This window comes from Anser cygnoides, chromosome 3 (genome assembly GCF_040182565.1).
Source record: "Anser cygnoides isolate HZ-2024a breed goose chromosome 3, Taihu_goose_T2T_genome, whole genome shotgun sequence".
NCBI classification, from domain to species: Eukaryota; Metazoa; Chordata; class Aves; order Anseriformes; family Anatidae; genus Anser; species Anser cygnoides.
Window position 1 is genome coordinate 115,397,775 of NC_089875.1, and position 25,309 is coordinate 115,423,083.

The window sequence follows — 25,309 nt, forward strand, 5'->3', positions numbered from 1 at the left end:
AACATACTTTATAGCAAAATTGAGATAGTCTAGAAAAGAACAAAGAAATTAAATATTTTCTCTAGTTTCTCCATTGTGAAGAAATAATGCAAATGTAGGTGACAGAGATTTACTGTTTTAAATACAGTGTATGAAGAGAAACTCAACTACGTGTTGAGTTTGAATGTTACATATTTTGAAGTTCAAAATGTACAACTTGCACCTAGCTTAGCATTTTAGAACAAATTCTGTGTTGGGATAAGGGCTTGACTGAGCCTTTGAGAATCTGACCTCATCCTTTAAGGATGCTTTGGAGTCTAAATGTTTCAGAAAGTTCCAAACAAGGCCTGTTAAAGCCACAATTTCAGCTTTGTGCTGAAGGTCTGTTTTGGTTTTGTTGTAGTTGTTACTGAGTTTGTGTTTTTTCTTTAAAGCAATTATGATGTGCTGGAACGAGCATTTAAGTACCTGGTTCTTTTGGAATTTTCCAAATTTATTATAATGATTCTTGTCAAATGAGGTTGTGCAGGATTTGCATATCAATACTTCATGGCCTGGTTTGCAGTAGCCACAAATGAGCCTGCCAGATAAGGAACCGCAGCAGCAGCCCTTGGAGCTGGCCTGACCGGGAAGCACTGTGTGCGTAGATTAGTTGTACTTTTCGCAAAACAGGCAGATGCGTGTTGGTTTGTTTAAACCACCTTCTACTTGCTTGTCTTGAAAGACTTCGTAGTTCAAAATGCACTTTTTTTTTTTTCTTCCCTGACGTGGAGCACACTTGCCAGACTCTGGTGGGATAAGGACTCTGGTGAGCTGAGTAGTGGTGGTGGACCTGTACTGCCTAAATCACAAGAAAGACATTACAAGAAAGACGTTGAGGCCTTGGAGCGTGTCCAGAGAAGGGCTACAAAGCTGGTGAAGGGTCTGCAACATAAGTCCTATGAGGAGCGGTTAAGGGAACTGGGGGTGTTTAGTCTGGAGAAGAGGAGGCTCAGGGAAGACCTTGCTGCTCTCTACAACTACCTGAAAGGAAGGTGTGGGGAGTTGGGGCCTCTTCTCACAGATAACTAGAGATAGGATTAGAGGGAATGGCCTCAAGTTGCACTGGGGAGGTTCAGGTTGGAATCTAGGAGTCACTTCCTCTCAGGAAGAGTGGTCAGGCATTAGAAGGGGTTGCCCAGGGAGGTGGTGGAGTCACCGTCCCTGGGGGTGTTCAAGGAGAGGTTGGATGTGGTGCTTAGGGACATGGTTTAGTGGGTGACAGTGGTGGTATGGGGACAGTTGGACTAGATGACCTCGGTGGTCTTTTCCAACCTTTATAACCCTAAATAAAGGTGTCAGTTTCAGGCTGTCTCAGGCATATTTCACCATCCCAAAACACACCAGAGCTCCCCGCGGCTGCAGCGCTGAGAACTTGAGCTGGCAGCCCCCTGCCCATCACTGCCGCCTGCGAGGGGAGCGGCTGGGGCGGGCGGCGTGTGCCGCGGACACCAGGGCTGTCCAGCGGGCTCCCAGCACAGAACAGCCCCGCTTTCACCTCACAGGAGGCAGCTCCGAGGGCGGACAGCGCTGCCCCGTGCCTCCACAGGGCGCTGAGGAGGGCTCTGGCCCCGGCCGTGCCGCCGCAGCGGGAAATGCCCTCCCCGGGCGCGAAGGGGAGCGATAGCGCCTTCGCCCCTCACAGGCAGGCGGGGAGAGGCCGTCGGCGGCTCTCCCTCTCTTTGCCGCCCCGCCCCGGGCTCACAGGTGTAGGACGGGGGTGGGCTAGCCGCATTTACCATGGCCGGGGCTGCGAAGGACGCCCCGGAGCGCCCGGCGGCGGAGGAGGAGGTAAGGGGGCTGAGGGGGGGAAGTGGCTGGTGTCAGGGGGCCCCTCACGGAGCGGTGTCCCGCGGGGAGTCCTGTCCCGGAGCCTCGTTACCGCAAAGGGGGGGGATATCCTCTTTTAGGGTGCTTTTTCGGGCAGCCCGACCGTGCTGCTGCCCTGCTCTGCGTGGTGCAGCACACCTCAGTGCGATACCTGAAGGGGTTCCTAGCCCCCCCCCCCCTTCCCTCTCACGGAGAAGATCGACATAACCGCTGTTTTCCCTCAAGGATACTGCGTGACACTTACTGTCTGCTTGGGTGGCTGGAGACTGCACATCCTCTCCCTTCGCTCCTCAGGGAGCCTTTCCCCGCCAGCTCCGGGTGTCTCAGCATTGCCCATCCAACCTTGGTGCTTGCAACGAGGTTTGCCCCCCAGCCCTGTCCCGATTATCCCAATTATGTCCCCATCAATATGGGTTTGTGTCTGTCACAACCCAGAAAGACCCCAAGACGCTTGCCGTGAGGGGCCAGGGATCCCACCTCTTACGTTCCCCCTCCTGCTTTCAAGAGGGTGTTGTACGGTTGCCCACAGAAGAGCTGAAACTTTGACTGTTAAATCTATGTCGAGAGAAAAGCTGACTGCAAAGCTGCTCCTCGTTAGCTGCACTTTCATTGTTTCTCTGATAAAGTGAGGCAAGCGTTTATCTGAGACTTCCAGGTTTTGCTCTCTCTTCTCGTTACTCTTAAATTACTTGGTGCCTCAGTTCTGGACGTAACTGATAACAGTTCAGGACAAAATGCTTGCCCCAGCCCCTCATGCCCATAATGTTCATGAAATATCTTCGTACAGTTGCCAAGAGTTGTTTTCAATGTGCTAAAGACTTTTTCTGTTATTTTTTATTTTTAATAAATTGTTATCAACATCATACTCAATTTCTGTTCCATTGGGGAAGGGAAAATGTACAAGCACTAAGTATGGTGTAATTCATAAGAGAATTAAAAATAAAGGAACGAGGATGTATTAGATGCATTACTTTTCTGTAACAATATTTAAACTTACTCTACTTAAGGAGCAAAATCAAATCTCTCACCTATTATGCTTTTCTTGATTTACATTGAAACAAAATGAACTTTGATATGACTGGGGCATTTGTAAGTTTTCCAGTTAATCTGAAAATAATAATAAAAAAACGAATATAACTTCACCTTCCTTTCTTTTACCTCCCACCTCCATCCTCTCACCTTTCCTCCAGAGCTTGTAGGAGCAATTTGATGTCAACACAATTGTATTCAAGTACAAAAAAGGAGCCTCAAAACAAAATTTTCGGTACAAACATTTTGTGTTTTGCTCCTTATTTGACCGCTGCCTACACATTCAGCTCTCTAGTGAGTTTTTCACTACTTGCAGCTTACTGATGGACTTACACAGGTGAAAAATCTTCTGCTAGCTTCCACAGAAATCAAGCAATTTCTGTTGCTCGAGGTCGCACTGCAGCAGGGAATTCAGTCTTAAGGGGAATGGAGCAAACCTCCGGCAGCTGCTTGGAGGGAGCACAAGGCTGCTGGTCGTCCTGCTCTGCTCGCATCCGTTTCATCCTTGTCAGGCCAGCTTCTGAAGTCAAGCGTTAGCAATATCGTGTAATCCCAACTGCGGCTAGGAGGACTTGCTCATCCAGATACTGTAATCTTTTCTACTCTTAACTGTAGGCCCAGGAATTTATAAAGAAGGAACTGTTTCCACTTCACAGGTACAGAGAATCGCTCCTACTGAGGTAGAAAATGTAGTGGTTATGGTATAACTTCATACGGAGAGGCAAAATAGATTAAGGGGTGCTTCTTTTGGAAGAGAGACACTGCAATGTAATGTGGAGTCTGAATGATTATTTTGCAGCAGATAGAAACTCAGGGGTACTCAGTGAAATCACCAGGCAGCAGATCTGAAATGAGCAAAGCCGTGCTTCCTTTCACAGCGTGTCATTTGTCTGCTGAGCTGCTGTAGTGTGTTATGGCTTCGAGTACAAATGAGCTCTGGAATTAATGAGGCAAAATAAAAGGAGCGCAGGTGCTACACGTGCTGGTCAGAATGTAACCTCCATTTTGGGGTGTTCAGGAAATGCTGGCTGCCTGTGCTCTGAGGCTACTAGAGCAGGACCCATGCGTGTGCTGTGCCCATCTGACAGCTCCTTTTACCCCGAAACAAAACCAGCCATCGGTGGAGACCTAGCCTCTGCTGTGACCTGATCTTTAACTTTGCTGGAGAGTCAAGGGAATGCGGTTCAGAAAGCAGTTGAGCAGCATCCTGAGGGTGTGTGGAGTCATAGTGAGACTCTCCCCCCAAATTTAAGACTACTAAGGTGGTAAATTTGCTAACCATTAAACCGTTTTAAAGGGAGGAGTGCTGCCTACAAGTTGAGAACTTGGTCAATTGTTTTCTGTACCTTAGCTTTAATTATTCTTTGCATTACAAAAAGATTTTGGGATGATGTGCATTACACCAAGCCATTTGCTTTTTCTTTCTTCATGCCCTTCACTATAGACAGCTGCTAGGGAAAGTAAGTAGGAATTATAGGCATTATAGATCTGAAGGTTTTTCTCAGCTTGTTTTGAGGGTGAATTGGGACCCGGGATTTATATGGCAATAACTTAGTCTCTTGGTTTCAGCTGGAAGTCGTGTTGCCAATGCTTGGAGCTCAGAAGGGAAGGAATCAAAGGAAAATAAACTTCTAAAGTAATTGAATTTCTAGGTGGATGGAGGTGGGGTAGGAGAAGGGTATGATTAAAAAATAAAACAGTGTGATTAGGTTTAAAAGTAGACGGTCCCTGGAGCAATGCTCAGGAGAACTGTGTTGCAAGTCAAATGAACAAGATTAGTAGACTTGTGGGGTCTATAGACAGCTCCCAGCTTAATAGGACCCGTGTATGAAAAGCAGTCAGTTACTTTGTACAGCGAATGTCTGTTTGTTGGGCTTAAAGTCTCTTTTATCAAATTAAATAGTACATTTGTCTGATGAAGTCTGTCTTGTGCTTGTATATCACTCTCCTTTTTTTTTTTTTCCCCTGGAGGACGAAAATTGCCAACCTGGAGTAAAAGCGAGGCCCGCTGTGGCGACCCTGATTTGCAGCTAGTGCCCTGACACCATTCGCTTTGCTGGGGTGGAGTAATGGGATGTCACCCCTGAAGAAGGTGGTTGTACACTTAACTAGGCCAGTAATGAGAGCTGTAATTAGCCTGAGACTTTTTGTTCTTCCTTTCCAATACAGAACAAGGAAAGTGTCCTGATACCCGTGCTTGCTTGTTCGCACCCACTCAGATAAAACAGTTCAAAGGAGAATGATTAGATGATGAAAGGCTCTGTCTAGAAGTCTAAAACTCTATCACATGGTAACGATGATGGCACTTAGTACATTTTAAAATGTTCAGAAGCTAGGTAATGTATCCGAATATTATCATTGTTTTGGATCTCATTACCATATCTCTATTTTTATCTCGATCTAATGTAAGAATTTAGGGCTTGTGTATTCAGTTCAGAGAGAGGGCAGATCCAGGATTAATATTACTACTCTTTTTTTTCTGTGTCCTGACTTCTCCTGACGGCAGTCTTTAAGGAGGGATAGAATATGTGTTAAATTTCTCAAAAGTCAAAATTTAGGGTGAATATGTTGTCCCTATGAAAGGAATACAAGATTAATAGAGTCATTTTCTCCCTGTACTTTGAGTTTTACAACATGAAATTAACTCTGAGATATTTTTAAAGGCTTTCTGGTATTCTGAAACTGTTACTAGTGGAAAACACAGCATTCTTCATTAGCATTTCTATTAGACTGTACATCTTTTGTCTTCTAATTATGAGTTTGAAACCTTATTTTCAGCTTTTATCTTACTATTATTTGTCAGTTCTATTGAAGAATATTCTTGGATGCTTATGGTAATTTTCAAGCACACATCAAAATGCAGCTGGGAGAGCAGTTTTGTAAAAGTTTTGAAACTCACAGAGTGTCTTAGTCCTTCCTAAGCAGTACTTGGGGCCCAAAGTCACTTTCTCTATTTTATCAATTTTCACTGGTTTAAAAAAAAAAAGAAAAGAAGAAGAGAAAATACAGAAAGTAAGTGACTTTTCCAGGGTCTCACCGGCAACTTGTGGCAAAGTGAGGAATGAATGAGACACAAATCTTTGGAGTGTATTCAGTCTGCCTTTGACTGTAGAAATTTTCTTCCTCTATGAATGTTGTCTAATTATTATGGTAAGAGAGCATATATCGATTATTATGGCCTGAAAGGTTAATGTAAGAAATAATTTTAAATGAAAAAAAGGAAAGTTTTCAGCATTTTTAAAATCTGAATTAAATGCTCAAAGACACAACCAGAAAACAGAATTACAGTATGTGCATTTTGTTTCTCCTTGCTTATAAACTGGTTCCTTTTTAATAGAATCGTTGAACAGCTTGGGTTGGAAGGGACCTTAAAGCCATCTCGTTCCAACCCCCTGCCATGGGCAGCAATGCCACCCACTAGATCAGTTGGCCAAGGCCTCATCCAACAACCTGGTCTGAATAGCTGATGAGAAGCAGGTAGGTAAACCTAAATTCCTGTGTAGGAACACTGTGATTTGGTTTTAGGGGCTGAACTGAAGAACAAAACTTTTAAAAACCCAAACAATCAGCATTTAAATGATGGTAGGGATTTAGGGCATATGGGTTTGTTAACGGAATACCTGTGAAGCAATACCTGAATTTGGTGTTAGCCTCAGACTTTAATATTATGACTTTTGCAGTTCTTATTGTGTGTACTTTGTTCTTCTCATCAACTGTTCTGTTTCTCCTTGCACAGGAATACAGGCTCTCAGTTTGTGGCAAGTTATGCTATGCAATAGGAGGTGCCCCAAACCAAGTGGCAGGGAGCGCTGCTGCTTTCTTCCTACAGATCTACCTGCTAGATATAGCCCATGTAAGTAGCACAAGAAACCTTTACAGATTGCAGATTTCCTTCAACTTGGGTGTCATCAAAAATGTGCCTAGAACTATAAAAGGTAAATTCTCTAATAATGCTTTTAAATTGTCTTGTTAGCATTGCCTTTAGCTGTTCAGCATCCTGGAAGCTGCATACACTTGTCCGGAAAAATATGTTTTTCTTCCTAGTTTCCTTTCTGACTTGTAGTGGCCGTCATTTCCTTTTAGTTTGTGATCATCAGTAGAGCTTTAGGCACTCCAGAGCTCTCTCACTTGCAGACACGAGCAAAAGATATTCTTGATATCAAGAGTGTCTAAGATAGGAGACATCTGCAACACTCTTAGTACTGTATTGAGGTTGTGAATTTTTGTTCATTCAGTTTAGTCCAAAATTACTGCAGTTGCATCCAGTAGTCATCATAATTTCATGTCAGTTTTATTTGTTTGGACTAGGATAATTATCCTTTGCAAAGAAAGCTGAGTGATCCTTCCTGAAGGTTCTTTGCTGCTGGTGTGTGGCTTTCTAGTGCAGAAATAGACTTCGTGAAAAAAAGCAGCAGGAGTCATCCCATTCAGCTGACTTTCAGTGCTCCAGCTAGATTCCAGGGCAGCAGAGAAACAAAAAAAATGAACCCATAAGCATTTTTCACTGTTCTGGATTGTCTTGTATGTCTGTGTGGCAACTAAGTGGGATAGATAAGGTATTATAGGGTGGAAGAAAGGGTTTTAGGGAGAAAAGGCCAAACTGCAGGGGCTGTGAAAACAGCTGTGGCTGAGACCATAGTGGATTTCAGCACTGATGACTGTTTTTATTTGCTGGAGAAAACAAACAAACAAAAAAAACCCAGGAGGTTCTGGATCAGATACTATCCATTTGCTGTTTAAGATGTAGAAAGACAGAATATCGCAACCAGGGCAGGGGAGTTATGTCTTGTAGAGGTCAAAGTCACAGGAAAAGGGGCCAGATTTGGACAGCAGTGTCAAGGATGGCAAGTGGATGTCTGAGGAGAGCTGAAGGTGGAAGAAGTGACCGCTTGGAGGTGCAGCAGGAGGTGGATGCAGCTCTGACCACAGCTGTTTTGTACCTGCATCAAGGATGGAGATGAGGAAGCACAAACTGGATGAGGAATACACTAATACAGTTTTCCAGGATGCTTATAAATATGGGAATTTTCCCATCCTCTGCCTACCACAGAAACTGCAAATTCTTCACAGAATCACAGAATCATCTAGGTTGGAAGAGACCTCCAAGATCACCCAGTCCAACCTCTGACCTAACACTAACAAGTCCTCCACTAAACCATATCACTAAGTTCAACATCTAAACATCTTTTAAAGACCTCCATGGATGGTGACTCAACCACTTCCCTGGGCAGCCCATTCCAATGCCTAACAACCCTTTCAGTAAAGAAGTTCTTCCTAATATCCAACCTAAACCTCCTCTGGCACAACTTTAGCCCATTCCCCCTCGTCCTGTCACCAGGCTCATGGGAGAACAGACCAACCCCCACCTCTCTACAGCCTCCTTTAAGGTACCTGTAGAGTGCGATAAGGTCGCCCCTGAGCCTCCTCTTTTCCAGGCTAAACAACCCCAGCTCCCTCAGCCGCTCCTCGTCAGACTTGTTCTCCAGACCCCTCACCAGCTTTGTTGCCCTTCTCTGGACTCGCTCGAGCACCTCCATGTCCTTCTTGTAGTGAGGGGCCCAAAACTGAACACAGTACTTGAGGTGCGGCCTCACCAGAGCCGAGTACAGGGGCACAATCACTTCCCTAGCCCTGCTGGCCACACTGCTTCTTATGCAAGCCCATGCTGACTGTTCTTGAAGCTAGGGATCATTTATTTCTTTGTGTGTTTGTGTACAGTGTCCAGGAAGCTCAGGTTCCATTCCTGAATCTCCGGACACTACCTAAATAAATGACATAATTATTTTTGTTAACAAGCTTCTACTGAAATCCAATAATTTTGCTTAACATTTGTAAGAATACTCTTATTACTTCATTAAGGGCCTTAATTATTTGTTCCTTGATGGCTTAATTTGTTCTCTGAAGGAATCCTGCAGGGGCGGAATTTTTTCAAGGCCTGATCAACAGCTCTGAATTCCCATGGTTTTGTCTTTTTTTGTTTGTTTTGCCTTTTTCCCATATATTTCCAGTGGATAGTATTTCATTTTATAGTCAGTGCCTGAATTTAAATCTTGCCCACTTAGAGGGCAGAACTGTTTCAGCTCTTTCTGAGACTGTGAAACTATGCGTAAACCTTATTGCATAATCTGGGCCCCTTCTAAGAAAATTACATTTGTATTCACTTTTCGTAGCTTATACTTTTTCCATTTGAATTCCATGTTCCACCTAAATTACCTGTATAAACTACAGACACCCAAATATAACTCCAAACCACACAGAAGCCTTGAATTACATTACTAGAAAACACTAAAACCTCTGATAATATGATTCTGGTCTTTCTCCCTTTTGAAATGGGTGAATTTAGCATATTTTATCTTGTTTTGCATTAGCACTGAGAAGTTGCTGGCACTGGTGTTGAAACTGTTTAAATTTAGGGAAAGAAAATGCAGTTAAGGGATATATAAGCCCCTGTAGATGACAGAAATGGGGAGACTGTGCAAAGACTCCACTCCTAATGTAAGAGAGGCCTTAGCTTTTCTCCTTTTCCTCCTTTAGTTTTCAAGGCTTTCTTCCACCTCTCTTTACTTCCTTTCTGTCTACTCACGTTATTTGAGCAAAATGCCAATACAAAACCCACCTAATTTCAAACTTTCTGTCCATGTGTCCATATTTCAATGCAGTATTTCAACTGCTGTATCTTTCTGCATCATTATTTTGTTCGTGTTGCCACCGTGGCAGCGGGAGGGCGCAAGTCACCAAAGGTGGCCAGCCTGGACCCCACTACGGTGCTGTGGGACACATCCCAGCCTTGTCCTGCAGTGCAGCAATGGGATGCTCAGAGAGCTGCTGTCGTTACCTGCTGCAGTACCAGCCCCAGTCCTTCCTTGTTCCTAAGCTTTTTGGGGTGGGTATGTGTCTTGGAGCTGGCAGTGGCAGGAAGATTAGCTATTTCTGCAATTTCACCTAATTTGGACTAAAATCTAACAAGTGTGGTTACAGAAGCATGTAGCATCTGCCTTTAACAAAGGTCATTGTGGATATTTCGGACATTGTTGTGCCTTTCTTTCACCTCTGAGGGAATACCTGCAGCCATTTCTGTGCGCAGGGGACCTGTGCAAGCTGAAGGCAGGTGATGGTGCCTGGGAGGAGTAAACCCTGCAGAAAAGCAGGGAATATTACCTCAAGCTTGGTGTTGGATTCGCTGCATTCACCAGGCTTCCAGCTGGCTTAAAGAAGTGAGGGCATGAAGTCACGTATAGACGAAGGGTGTTTTCTGCAGTCACTCTTCAAGTCTCACAGGCTGTTTCAGTGGCCTCTCTCCATATTTATTTTAAAAGATTTAAGAGAACATTCATGATTATATAGATTTCAATGACTTTTTTTCACGCCTATAGTTTTGGTAGCATGAACTAGGTGCTTCAAGGAGAAACCACAAGTTTTTAACCCTTCTGTGATCTGCAGCCTCATGCCACAAGCTGGCAGCCTTGTTGGTAATCTCAGGAGATGAAAAAGCCTGAATGTATGTACACAGCCACCTCTGCTCTTCTCTAGGTCACGTCAAGACAGTGATCTGGAAATGGGACTTTGGTAGGGAACAAGCTGAGGGGAAAGTTACAGAGACACTCTGTCAGGTTTTATAACTAAAACAAGGGCTTCAATCTCCTATTCGACCATCTGCCTCATCTTCCTAGTTCTGAACACATCTATAATCTCCCCTTCCTTGCATTTTTCCTCTCTAATCCCATTTTGCATGATGCCTGTCTCAATGTTTTGTTTGTTTGCTATGGGAAACCAATAGGGTAGCTAGTAGTAACTTCTATGACAGCAGCAGCCATGTTTTGTAAATGAGTTAACATTACTCTTTAAAACACTGAGGTTCTTTCTGGAAAGTTGCTTTCTGCTGTTTCATTGTACTGAGGGACAATGGCTCTTGTTCAGAGTACTGTGTTTGTACTTTCAGATCACACCGTTCCATGCCTCTTTGGTGCTGTTCATTGGCAAAGCCTCAGGAGCAGTTACTGATCCTGTTGCTGGCTTTTTTATCAGCAAAAGTAAATGGACAAAAATTGGCCGGCTCATGCCTTGGTAAGCAGAAATCTGTACATATATTTTACATGTGTATGTATATAAATATTTTGTATATGTGTGTTGTGATCATACAGTCTTCTCATTGAATTAGACTTATTTTTCCTTGCCTGTTTCCCAAGCAACGGTGATCATATTCATTCCACATACATAAAATCAAAAAGAAAAATTATAACGTCATCTATTTCCCTTTAGCTTCTTCACCTGTGGAAAACATGCAAAAGATTTTCTACCATTTGATAAACCAACAGATAAAGCCAAGACACCACTTTTTTAACAAAACTAGAATCTCAGCTGTAAAACCTGGTCATCTCTGTCTAGATTCCTTTTAGTTTCGCTACACTCCTTCACAAAGTTGTAATTTCTACTCGTGTCCTAGTGTGCCATCACTTCCCACATCAGCCTTTCAGGAGCTCCCTTAACTTTAATGCTCTCAGCCTTCCAGCTCAGTAAAAGATACGTGCATACACCTGGAACAGATGTGAATCTCTGTTTCATTCTTCCTTATAGCAATCACTCTGTTCCTGTTCCTGGTGTGTCCCCGTAATCAAAGTGCTTAACTGAAAAATCACCATGAGTTTTATAGAGGAAAGAAACGCTCTAGGATTTCGATCAGCATTTCTAAAGGGACAGAGTGATGTTTCTCTATGATGTACTTATATCTTGTATGCATTCAAGCTACTGTCGAGCAAAATCTGCATGGCAAGTAACACTCTCACATGTACCATCCCCATGTTAGCAGAATTAGAAGAATGAATGTTCATATAAGAAGATCTCATATAAAAAGGAGATTGATAGGTGTGAAGCAAGAAAGTTGTAAAGGAGTGGTCCATGTTAAGAGGAACCCAAGCTCAACCATGCTAGAGGGCATTAATATTTTATTTTCACAGTATCACAGATTTCTAGGTTGGAAGAGACCTCCAAGATCATCGAGTCCAACCTCCGACCTAACACTAAGTACTCCACTAAACCATATCGCTAAGCTCTACATCTAAACGTCTTTTAAAGACCTCCAGGGATGGTGACTCCACCACCTCCCTGGGCAGCCCGTTCCAATGCTTAATAACCCTTTCGGTAAAGAAGTTCTTCCTAACATCCAACCTAAACCTCCCCTGTCACAACTTTCGCCCATTCCCCCTCGTCCTTTCACCAGGCACGTAGGAGAACAGACCAACCCCTACCTCTCTACAGCCTCCTTTAAGGTAACTGTAGAGAGCGATAAGGTCGCCCCTGAGCCTCCTCTTCTCCAGGCTGAACAATCCCAGCTCCCTCAGCCGCTCCTCGTAAGACTTGTTCTCCAGACCCCTCACCAGCTTGGTCGCCCTTCTCTGGACTCGCTCGAGCACGTCCATGTCCTTCCTGTAGCGAGGGGCCCAAAACTGAACACAGTACTCAAGGTGCGGCCTCACCAGAGCCGAGTACAGGGGGACAATCACCTCCCTAGACCTGCTGGCCACACTGCTGCTTATACAGGCCAGGATGCTGTTGGCCTTCTTGGCCACCTGAGCACACTGCTGGCTCATATTCAGCCGACTATCAACCAGTACTCCCAGGTCCTTCTCGGCCAGGCAGCTTTCCAGCCACTCATCTCCCAGCCTGTAGCACTGCTTGGGGTTGTTGCGCCCCAGGTGCAGGACCCGGCACTTGGCCTTGTTGAACTTCATACAGTTGACCTCAGCCCATCGGTCCAGCCTATCCAGATCCTCCTGCAGAGCCTTCCTGCCCTCGAGCAGATCGACACACGCACTTAGCTTGGTGTCATCTGCAAACTTACTGAGGGTGCACTGGACGCCCTCATCCAGATCATCGATAAAGATATTAAAGAGGACCGGCCCCAGTACCGAGCCCTGGGGGACACCACTAGTGATATTTTATTTATTTTATTTTAGAAGTCAAGGGGAGACTAAGTAGTTTGTGAAATAGGGAGTCTTTAATCACTGCTCTATCTCATGCATTGTAAGGATGTATTGCCAGACATTTTGAATTAGTTATGAATTTTGAATTAATATTATCCCCAAACTTGATTCACAACTAAAATCTAAGTGTAAACATGTAGTATCCTGAGTGAAGTAGTTGAAACGTCAAGGAAAATAAGCCATTTTTTTTAGCTGCTGGTTCTCTTGCTGTCATGTGGTTTTAGAGCTACAGAAAATTGTGAGCTGTTCATATCTGACAAATGACATTTTTATAACAAATGCCAGTAGATGTATTCTGATGCATTTTTTCACTTTTCTGAAAATACTGCAAATAAGCACATTTAGTGTTGATATTAGATCAATATTAGGATAACTCCCATCCTAGCAGAAGTGTGACCTTAGCAGCCCTTTGTACTGTAAACCAATGACTGTACAACTTGCACTTCTTAGAGGAAGAATCTTCTACATGAAGTGCATCCTTCAACATGCACTCATCAACCAGCTGCTTTCTTTCCAGAAGGATTTTGTCTATTTTTTATTTTTTTTTTTGGTAATGGTAGTTTTTCATAGGAATTTTGTTCCTGTGCTTTGGTGCTCAGATCATTTTTATGTAAGGAAAAAATATATCTCCTGTTAGTCTAAAAATACTTTTATTACTTCGAAATTATTCTGATTTCCTAAGTATCCAGAGTGAAGCAATTGGAATTGGCTCAGTCAGAAAAGTTTGCCCACAAAGCACAAACATTACTAAAGAGGGCAAAAGTTTAAGTATGGCTTAATACCGTACATAATATAGTAGGAAGTCATCAGCCATTACTGATGTCTTCTATGTAATGCCTTTAAATGGCATAAGCAGACATGGACTTAAAATACACAAATCGGGTCAAATATTTTGTCAAAGGAGTTAATAATGGAAAATCATCAATTTGGAAAGAGGAGAGAATAATGCGACTAAGAGGGTTGTTGCTGAGAAGTTGCACAAAAAAAATGACCATAAAACATTTCATTGTGGTGTCTCTGTCTGGACACCAGTCTGGAAAAGCTCACACTTTCGCAGAAGGTAGATTCCCTGACATGGGTGGGGATTGTACCCTTCTTTGTGTTTTCCATTGCTGATCAGCTGTATATGAACTATGGCCTGGAAACTGGAGAGACAGAGAATACCATGGCACTTTCCTTGCAAATGTTTAGCTCCCAGTGATGCTGTCCATCCCCCCAGAGCAGTGTGGGAAAGTCATTGTTTTACTGAACTATTTACCCACATTACTCTTTTGTATGCCACGTTTTCGGTTCATGATTGCAAAATAATCAGCTGACCCCCAATGTCAGTAGTGCTGTTGTGAAGGGATTAATCTGTTTTCTCTTACGTGTTTGGATATTTTTTATTGTGATCTTGGTCATCTAATTGCATTGTTTGATGTCTGATTTACAAGAACGTGGGAGAGCTCTGGTGCTGCTGCAGCTCAGACTTTCAGGAAATAATAGCATCTGATCACTTCTTCCATATCACAGAGTTTGAAGCGTTGTTCGCTTGAAATCATTTTTAGACCCAGTGTGATTAATTGCTGGTACATGGCAACGTCTGGAATTTAAGGTTCTGTAGTTCTGTTTTTAAGCCACCTTCCTGATGCTCCTTTTGTGTTTGGAGTGATTAGGAGTTTTACTGTTGAGTAAAATGGAGTAAATAATTATATACCGGAGTAGATACAGACCATAGGAAGTCTTGCAGTGAGCTGCCCATTACCTTTTGTGCTGTTTTCAGTGTTTATACCAACGTGTTTGCATTTGTTTGAAGTAGCAGTGGAGAGGGCAAGTTGAGAGGAAAGCTGAAGGTGTTAAAATTAGAATGAGGAATCCTTCCTAATAAGTAAGCTCATGGAAACACTGCTGAAGTATGTTATGACATGTGACAACAGGGCTTAGTTTTCAGTGATTCTTTCTAATAAAGATGTAGTCTAGGGATGTACTAAGGAGTAGCAATATAGTTGTGCTATTACAGTACAAGTGCAAGGCAATTGTGTCAGTTCTGAGTAGGATATTAATGTAAGTATAGCTTTTTTTTTTCCTTCAGATTTGCTGTTTTACATTTTGTGGAAGTACTTACATTTTATATTAATTTGCGCATTTAACACATGCAGACATTTAATGCTTAAAATCACGTCATTTTTGTATTTAGGAAAACTGCACATAAAACAAATTGCATGATACTGAGTATGAGGAGGAAAACGTAATGTGCTTTGTTTGCTATCCTTACGTTGAGATTGTTGGCATGTGCTAATTCTCTTTGCAGGATGCTGGCATGTACACCCTTCACAGTAGTGTCCTATTTTTTCATGTGGTACCTGCCTCCTTTTGTATCAGGAAGAGTTGCATGGTACCTGACTTTCTACTGCCTTTTCCAAGCACTGACCACAGTAAGTAGGTTACAAGTCATGATGTTCTCAGCAGTAACCTGCTTGTTTTCTGTTATTGCATTCCAATTTAATAAACTGAGGTTTAACAAATCTTTACATTATATTTCAACTTCTAGCAAGTTTTAAGGGATCGGTAGATGTCTCTTTATCAAACTCTGCTGGTTCATGGTTTCTGCCCAGGTTTTCTCTGGCAAATGACTTGCTATTTCAGCCAGATTACTTCCAGTAACTTTCTCTAGTAGTTGAGGCTAAGGCAGGTGACCTAGCAGTATGCACACGAAAGGGTAGCATACTTCTGCTGAAGGCCAGTAGTGCACATCTGAGGAAAGACAGTGTCATAAACCATCTCAGCCTTCTGGGAAATTAGTGAGGTGTCTTGGGTACTTAACTCATTCTTGAATAGATCCACAGAGATATTTAGATTCCTACATTCCAGTTAGACATCTAACTTTTCACAACTTCTGTTTTCAGGGGCAGATAGGAGACCAAATGGCTTTGTGGCTCTAGTTCTGGGTGCTTTGACTCAAGGTGGAAGGCAAGGAAAAAGAGTCCCAGAGCTGAAATAGTATTGATAATAGTTATCATGATATTTATGTCTGGATAAAAGAGTTTGAACACATGATTTTTTGTGCTATATTGCACGACTTGTAGTATTAAAAACCATATTGTAGAAACTATTATTTCAGTAGATCCGAAGGAACTTCTCTGACATATTCCATACTGTACATGCAGGGGCTGTGTCACCCAGTTCTGCCTTGTAGCCAGTATCAAGGTGAAAGAAGGTATCTCCAGAACAAAGCAGTACCTCGCAGCAGATCAGGACTGGAAGTGAGGCAGCTGCAGTGCAATACAGCAGGGTGAAACCTGGCTGATTGAATTTCACTAGGTCATATTTTAAAAAAGTGGTTCCCAGACAGTTAAAGAATTATGTAATGAAACAAATACTGAAATATTTGGGGATGTATGCAGTCTTCTGGCTTGAATAAGGTGGAAAATTTTATTATTTTATTATGGCTTTGCTTCCTGTTAGTGAGCTCAAGATAGGAATGTGATAGTCTCCTAGTGCAAAGAAAACTAGATGCTTTATAGCCTGGTTTTAAAGGACTTTTTCCCAAAGAAGCTGAATGAGCGCAGCATTAAGATCAAGCCTTCTGGCAATTTATTATTCATTATTTGTATTATGAAAGAGTTTTTTTGCTCTTACATGCTTTATAAAACAGAAAAAAAAAAAGCCAGGTCTTTCTGCTAAAAGATGCCATGTTCTAAATAAATGACTTCTAACGTTACATTAAACCATTTTCGTGGATATCAAAGAAGTACATCATCTACCTTGAAACTTCCTGAATGATGTTCTTTTTTTGCATAGCTATTCCAGGTACCATATACTGCTCTCACCATGTTTCTCAGCACAGACCAGAAGGAGCGAGATTCTGCAACGGCATACCGTGAGTGTGATACGGGCTTTCTCATGTGGATCGGGGCTGACTTTTATTTAAAATCATTCTCTAGCTATAGGAAGTTCCTAATGTTTTGTGTCCCTAGATTGGACTTCTACATGAGATTTTTAATATCTGATGAGAAGTATTTTGTCCTGTAGACGCTTCAATTTTTCTAGCTAAATGGGAGATATTAATGTTTTATTGTCTCAAATTGTCAAATTAGCTATAAACTCTTTTCAGTTTATTGCTAGCCAGGAGAAAAATAAAAATTACCCAAAGCCTGGATGCAGAATAATTATTTCATTTAAAGATGATTTTTAGGGGAAATAACAAAGTGCTGATCTCATTTTACATTCCATTAAAAAAGTCTGAAAGTAATTTTGAGCTTTTTTTTATTTTACTTTGGATTTTCTTTTTTTTGTGTGTGTGTGAACATTCACACCAATTAAAATCTCTCTTTTTATTATGTCTGTGTCTTTTTAAATCTAAGGTATTGCAGGTAGCTAGCAGAAAGATCTTGTTATATAACTAACACTCTGACTGTATTAGTTAAAAGAATGACAGCTTACAGACCATATCTCAGGCTCTTATCTCTTTGCTCTCCAAAACCACACAAAGATTTTGCTTTGAAGCAAATTGTTAAAACCAAAAAGTGCAATGAAAATCTTTTCAAGAATTCCTGTATAGCTCACAAAACGCATGTAAGAACAGTTTCTTGCTTCCTTCTCTCCTCAGCTCTGTTCTCACGCCTTCTGTATTGTGTAGCTGCTGTCTCTCATGTCCGCTAGCATTAAGCAAGGCAAAGAGAAAAGAGTGCTCAGATGTCACATGAAAGATTTTTCTGTCTTAACTAGTCCTTCAGTGTCGCTTTAGAGTAGCTTATGATTTTTTTGTTGTTGTTTTTGCATCTGTTTTCACAGCAAGAACCCTTTTCTCTTCCCTTAGTTCTTCTAACCCTCAACATACTTGCTCGAGTATACAGAAAACTGGACCATAGAGGCACAATGATATGGCCAGAAGTGCTAAAATATCACACCAGAAATTCTAGATCTAATATCCCCTGCGCAACCCAGGCCCTTCTCAGCCACATGGATTGGTTGTAATTTGCATTATCATCAACTATGTCAAGAGAAAGCCGGGGCTAGCAGTCACAGAGCTAAACAGCAGGAGATTCCAGTTGTGTTATATTCTTTGGCAGTGACTGGATCTCGAGTCATCTGGCTTGAATTCTAACTAAATCCACATACCTAGTGTTTTCTGTTGTCTGGTTTTATGTCTTCAGAGGCTGTGATCCAAATAAATGTGCTTTCCTATCTGCTAGTCCAATATAAGTTCACAGGCATGTGAAATTCTTGCTAATAAGTGCTCTTGAGCTCTATGGGTAAGAGGTGTTGTACATTTATAGTGTCATTTTACCGTTCAGAAAAGTGTTTAACTTTATAGTATACAGCTGTTCTACTAATATAATTTAGGGTGGTGCAATTAACCATAATTTTGGCTTCTCAGATGTTAGTATTTTTGTCTATTTTGAAATAACATCTGTTTGGAGATGAGTTTTCTTATAATGGTTATGACTATGTGAGATTTCTTTGTTATTATTATTATTTTTTAGCAAGACCTTACTTAAAAACTCTTCTCTTACTTCTCTGTGGGTTTCATAGAGAATTCTCATTGACAGACTTTCTTGGATGCGGTTAGTTGTTCAGGCATTTCTTCAATTGCTTAGAGACAAACAGCGGTGTAATCTGGTGTGTTTTAAAAAACAAAAGGTTGGGGACAGAGGATCCACTCCCCTCTACTGGAGAGAAGCAGAACTGTTTATTATACATTTTCTCCTGCTCCTTACTGTAAATGCATGATAGAAATGCTGGATTCCAAAGTTGTTTTCAGATAAATACTACTTATATCTGGGGCAAAATAGAACCTACTCCAAGGTACAATCTTTTCTCCAGGAGATCTGCTTTCTTTGCTGTGGTGGAAAGTAACACATTATCAATTCTGAGCACCCCAAAACTTTGAAATCTGCCTGATTCTCAGCTCCTGGCACTTCTTAGAAAATAAGAAGTTTCATAATAGTTGTGTTTCTGTTGCCTATAATAATGTTTCTGAGTTTTATTGTATGCAGGTGCTTGGTAAAATGCTGATGTGGTGTCTTAGATAAAGGTTATAAAGCTGTAGGTGGTGTTTTGAATGAAAGGCGTGACTCAGGTATTATTCTTTTGTGCTGGGACAGCACAAACAGAGCAGTTTGGAAGCTCTGCGAGATGCATCAGAGACTGGATTGTGGCAAAACAATTCAGATCAGCTTGAGGTTAGGATTTCCACCATCAGCCGCTTTTGTTTGGATGGATTAAACTGTATCATTGCTGGGAAGATTAGGCATGAAGTTTGGGAAGAAACTTTTTTTTTTTTTTTAACCTCTTGGTTTAAATTTATGTAACACGAAGCCTCAGATCTTCCATTCAGAATCATTCTCTGTGTGCAAACATACTGGCAATGATTTACCTGATCCAAGTCTCCTGTGTGCCTGTCTTGCCTTTTCCTTCCTTGATTTTCCATAGCTGCTTACAGCTTTTGTTACTGCCCTGTCTGAAGTGCAGTGCTTAACCCTTTTAGTAGAAGGAGCCCTAGTGCTTAGGTCAATGAGAAGAATATTCTCTCAGAAGCAGTGAGTCTTGGTCCTTGTTCCTAATCTGTTCATGTACTTAATTCTATGAATCTTTATGCAAAATGCTTAAATAGTACCTGGAGCTAGGACAGGAACTCAGTTTATCTCCCTGCACTGGGGATGCTGGGTATGGTCATCTTGCGTGGAAATAGGAGCGGTAGGCTGGAAATCCCTCAGAATGAGAAGGGTCTAAACCCAAATTACTCAACAGTCACTGGCGGCGGGGTTGTAACAACTAACTGCTTTGATTTTGAGTGCATGGAGCATGATCTGGATACCTGTGGTTAGATATCTTTGCTTTCCAAAATGGAGACTAGCTGGTTTTTAGGTGCTCCCTTGTACTGATGGTGCTGGAGTGGAGCGTTAGTGATCTAAACCACGCTCTGAGGCTGAGGTGCCTAGTTCTTCCTGACTGCAGCCTTAGGCAGTTAAGAACAGCATCTGCTGTTGTCAAGAGCTTTACAGCTGGATTAGTTCCAACATAAACCCAAGGTAAGCCCTGTTTCATTTTACAGTTGGAGGACCTAGAGGTCTGAGCAGATAAGTGACTTCCAAAATATTTGACAAAGTTACTGTCAAACATGAAAAGTTTGATGTTATGGCTCCTAGTTGTGCTTTGGAAAAGTGGCATTCAGTATTTAATCTGTAATTCAGCTCTTGTCCTCAAGGTCAAAAGTTTTCGTGTTATCCCGTTATGGCTCTTAATCGCAGTCATATTTGTCATGCAGCATGCATAAAAGGGGCTCTTTCATGGAGGCATCTAAAAGCTGATCAGAAATCCAGTGGCAAAACTCTCTTTCCTTGAGACTATTCTATTACTGACCTTCCAGTTCAGCTGTACTTGGTGTTGCCTTTTCTGCTTAATCCATACAAAATAAAATTACGTTGCTTCGATGAGGTTGTTCTTCAGTGAGATAAATGAGCAGGCTTGTGAACAGTGGAGGGATCAGGTTCTTATCCTCAATGCACATTTGTGCTTCCTTCTCCAGGAATGACCATGGAAGTTCTTGGGACCTTGATTGGAGCTGCACTTCAGGGGCAAATTGTGGCCAGTGCTCATCTCTCTCATCATTGCACCATGAATCCCCCACTAAACACGACCAGCCCTACCGACTCCTGGCATGACAGTCCCAGCTTCCCTGAGCCCTCGGACTCCCTGTCCCATCAAGTAAGTGTCTGTGGGAGCACAGTAAAATCTCTTCGGGAGAGAATCGCAGAATCATAGAATGGCTTGGCTTGGAAGGGACCTTAAAGATCATCTCATTCCAACCTCTCTGCCGTGGGCAGGGACATCTTCCACTAGACCAGGTTGCTCAAAGCCCCATCCAGCCTGGACTTTGAGGGACATGTTCTTCCTGTAATATCACATCACCCAGATGAGCTTGAACATGACTTCCTTGAAACCAGCAATGCTGGAGCTGAGACAACTGCCTTCTTAACATCAAGGGTTCCTGTCTATTGTCTTTGCAACCACTTCTGAGTGTGGCAGAAGAATTACACTGAGGAGCTTTGCTGAAGATGCTGAACTATAAAGTATCTAGAAGGTGTATGGCCACACTTTGTTTTCACTAGGGGCTGATCTGCAATTTAAAATAGAAGCTTAGTAAGAAAATAAAGGAGGCTAGAGCAGAATCTCTCAGTTCAGCAACATTGCTTCTCAAAGCAGGTATCAGTAGGGATCTTCTGCAAAAAATAGTGGCTGTTACATGCAAGAAACTAAGTCCTACTTAGAATCTGTATTCTTGTGAAAGTATAAAGCACTGTTGAAAGTAAATGGTTGGGATCAGGCAGTAAGTAGGAACAGGGCTCAGTGGTTAACATGTGGCATGAACCTTGAGGTCCACACTTGTTTATTTCTTTTTCTAAAGCAGATTTTTCCTGTAATCCAACACAAGTAATTTAATCTGTTTATGCTTCAGTTCTCCATTTTTGGAGAAATAGAGGAAGTTTTATGTATAAGAGGTAATCCTAAAACCTGATCCAAATCTTTGTGACAGAGTTTGACCATCTTCATTATTTCCAGTGGTCTTGAAACAGGCCCTGAATCAAGCAAATGCCTTAACTAGTATTTTTTCTGTCACTTGTGAAACCAGCAGTTTGTTGGTTCCATATTACCACTTGCTAGAGTCAGTCTCACTTTTTATATCTTCTTCCATTTCTGTCAGTGCATATACTCACTTATATATAAAATTCCCTATGAAGAAGGCTTCTTTGAGCTCAGTCTAATTTCAATTGCACAGTGCAGATCAGGATGTACATATTTGTAGCCAGTGGTCTGCGTGTAAGGGTTGAATAGCTACTATTCCCACTCTTCAGCAGCAGTAAAATCACAAGCTAAAGGCATGATTTCACATACCCTTTGAATTAGCATATCCTGGCACCAGCACAGGCAGTCCAGGAAGGTGACCGAGCCACGCATCCCCCTATCCCAGGTGCTATTCTCTGCCTCTCTGCTACCTCATCTCTTTTGTTGGCACAGGCCTTTGTAAGTCTTCTCAGACAGCTGAGCTGGGAAACTGCCTGGGGAGAGCTGAGCTGATTCTCTAAGTGGCTGTGCCGTTTTGTAGCTGATTAAAGTGTTTTTGAAGCTGCTCATTAGGTAACTTCTGGTGTGTTTTTTAACAAGACGCAGAACATTATCCTTTCTTCCTTTTTAGCTTCTAGTGGACAATGGATTGCTGTAGGAAATCACTGTGCTATTACAGCTCTGTGAATTGTGGAGAGGAGTAGCTTGAAGAGTTGTGGTGCAAGCTGAATTTCATTGCACAGCAGATTCCTTTTCTGAATCTGCTTTATGTCATAATCACCAACTTCCACTTTCAAATCTCCTAATTGGCTGCCAAGGAAAAAATAGATGATTTTGATTTATTTTCTTTCTAACCACGTGCTTTCCTGTGCTTGTTGAGGTAGGAGGGAGATGAACGAAGAAGCTGCACAATGTATTGCATATCAAGCAGGTTTTTTACTTAAAAAAAAAAATCAGATAAATAGCCTAAACTAGCCAGAGTTTTTTTAAATGGAAGTAACATTTTTTCATTAAACTAGCTACTAACACTGGAAAACAATGCAGAAGCTTTTAGACAAACAAACATGTTTCAGATCTGTTTCTTTTTCATATCTGAAGAAGGGGAACTGTGACTGGAATCTTGTCTTCCTTTTTTTCCTCAACTGGAAAAGTATGATTTAATTAAAGATATTACCTTCACTGATCAATCTGTTGTATGTTATATCCGTTTAACATTATTCCTACTGCTTTTACACTATCCTAAAGTACAGTTTTGCAAACTAGCTTAATCAAAGGTTTAAAAAAGTTTGGATATTTGCTTATTTCTTTTGTTTTCCTCATTTCACTTCTTTATTTTGGTAAGCTTTTTCTCTTTATTTACTTTTGTTACTTTTTTCCCTTTTCCCTCCATTTTGTGTGTTATCTTCTGAGGTTTTGTAAGTGAGTAGTATCCCATGGTTGAGAATGGTTTGGATTATGGTGTCCAACTGTTTTCCATGGTCAAGGTTCTGTTCACTCCTTGTTCCCTCCTACCCTCTTTCCCAAAGAGCCCTCTGGCATAGTGTGCATGAACAGCTCTGGCAATAGTGAAGACCACAGTTTTTTGCCATTCACATGACCCGGCATCAATTTGGTTGCCTTATGGGAGCTTGCATAGCCATCAAGCCACTTGGGGGAGCTGCTTTGCGTCGTATGACAGCGTGTTTGCCTTTTGTTAGCATGGTGCACAACAGAATATGCACCCAACCAGATGATCAGCAGGAGATGTTGAATCTTGAATCTCAGTTGTATGAGTGATGGACATTCAGTTATAAGTTGAGGAAGGGTTATGAACCTGAAGTACCTCCATCAGCCTTAGTCTTAAAAAAAATAAAAATATTTAGAAGAGGTTGAATCTTGATGGTTCCTCTTAGAACCGTTCAGGAATATGACCCTGACCCCTTTCATCACAAAGATTGATTCCGAGTTGCTCAAGAGCACACCTTGTTTAAAGACAGAGCTTGTGAATGACTGAGATTACTTTGCTGATTATTAAAGAAGTGAAATGGAAGAAATGATTATTTTGCATCTAAGCTCTCCTGAAATTGTTTCTGTATAGAACTTCCATGTGAAACACACAGCTTAGGAGAGTGTATCTTGCCTACTGCAAATCAAGCATAGACATTGATATGATTATGATGGGCTAACAAGTTTTGTGTAAGGTCAGAGAATCTTATTTGGCCCACCATGAATATCCTTAATAGTTTGGGTGAATAGTTCAAATTACACTTAAGTAAGACCTGTCAAAGAAAACATTTAATTCAATTGCTTCAAAAAAAATAATAAATTTAGCTTTTTTTTGGTTTAGCCCTTCTGTCTTGGCAAGACTGCTTTAGAGGCTGAAATTATACCTCGTTTAAGTGAATTCAGGTATCTATACTTCTGCAGTCTGTACAAGCCATAACTAGTAGTACGAATGTACTCTGTGACTAAGTTTATAATTCTGTATCCAAAATATTTTTATCCCAAATAAAGGAGTACAGGACTATTCTTTATTTTACCACGTCCCTTTCTGAAATGTAAGTATCTTAATAAAAGTTGTCAACTTGAAGATTGTCTAAATGAACACTTGAAGATCATCAATTGAAGCACTTAAGTGGTGCATCTGTCTACCTTTGCATCTACACTAAGTGACTTTATATTTGGGAGTACATTCTTGTAATTGCTTGCCCATTTACCACTTCATTTCCAGATTTATAATCCTGTCATTTGCAACATCTAACCGATCATTCAGAATTCAATTTTCCTATCAAGTAATCATTGTGTCACAAAGCTGTATAACCTGCACTTATTTTATCTTTCATAACACAGTAAAAAAAAAAAACAGAACGCTAAAGCAAAATAAAATTTTAAAGCTTTATTCAAGAGTCGCAGTAATCAAAGTTAGAAGCAATAAATATGATTTGATTGTGTGGGAGGTATCCTTGGAGGGTTTGTTCATCTGGCTAATAGAAAGCAAAGATTTCTGAATTTGTTGAGCATTTCATTAGCTAACTGGGAAAACAACCATGCAAGCTACCATATTCTCAAAATATCACTATGAAAGAATGTTTTCTAAAATTAATTAAAGCCTAAAGTAAGATTTTAATACCGTTACGTATAAATGCAGCAACTGTAGTAGTTATGTTTGCATCAGCACTGAATCCTTTTCTACCCAGTATGAAGATAGAGGTTGGAGTCTGTGTAGCTAGATTGACTGGATTTGAAAAAAAATCAGAATCGTTCTATGGATGCTGCATGTTTTTGACAGATGACTGTGTATGTCTACAGCTAGTCTCAACATAAGCAAATTTTTGAAATGTTCTGGTTGCCAACACAGTAGCCCTTTTGTTCACAGCTTCTTTTTTCCCCCCAAGAAATATGTACCCATGTGTCCTGGATTTATCCTTAAGTAGGTGTTGTTTATAAATGAATTGCAGAAGTGAACATTTTTCAGAGGGGTAAAAGACAGACAGTTAGTTCTGTTTAGATGGGCATTTCTTCATTTGCAGATGACTCACCAGAAAGAGACTGAAATTTTCATATGACTTGTCATTCTCCTGTCACGATTTCAAATATATCTTTTTTCTCTTCAAAGGCAAAAGTTTATATGATTGCAGCAGGGGTTATAGGAGGTGTGTATCTTCTGGGAATTATCATTCTTTTTCTTGGAGTAAAGGAAAAAGATGGTAAGATACATCTAAATATGCCTAAATTTATTAATAATTATTTCATGATTGTCTCTGGAAAATATTGTTATTTTATGTATTCTATTCCTCTTAGATCCTTATGCCTTGAATTCAGACAGAGCAATTCCTTTTTGCAAGGGGCTTGGGCTCACCATGAAGCATGGTCCATATGTGAAGCTTACAGCTTCATTTCTTCTCATCTCAACGGCAGTTCAGGTA

At 41.3% G+C, this 25,309-nt stretch overlaps 1 protein-coding gene across 5 annotated transcripts in view; it reads left to right on the top strand.

Moving 5' to 3' along the window:
- Positions 1 to 813: 813 nt before the first annotated feature.
- The window catches only part of MFSD2B (MFSD2 lysolipid transporter B, sphingolipid), a 45,944-nt gene continuing 21,448 nt past the window's right edge, over positions 814 to 25,309 (top strand). For all 5 annotated transcript variants that reach the window (XR_010830672.1, XR_007163902.2, XR_007163903.2 and 2 more), the window contains exons 1-8: positions 814 to 1,809; positions 6,614 to 6,730; positions 10,817 to 10,941; positions 15,148 to 15,271; positions 16,638 to 16,716; positions 20,368 to 20,546; positions 25,000 to 25,090; positions 25,185 to 25,306. Coding sequence is in view for 2 of the 5 variants with exons in the window: in XM_048065692.2 (XP_047921649.2) it covers positions 1,759 to 1,809; positions 6,614 to 6,730; positions 10,817 to 10,941; positions 15,148 to 15,271; positions 16,638 to 16,716; positions 20,368 to 20,546; positions 25,000 to 25,090; positions 25,185 to 25,306 (888 nt within the window). In the remaining 3 variants the exon portion in view is untranslated. The remainder of the gene's footprint in view (positions 1,810 to 6,613; positions 6,731 to 10,816; positions 10,942 to 15,147; positions 15,272 to 16,637; positions 16,717 to 20,367; positions 20,547 to 24,999; positions 25,091 to 25,184; positions 25,307 to 25,309) is intronic.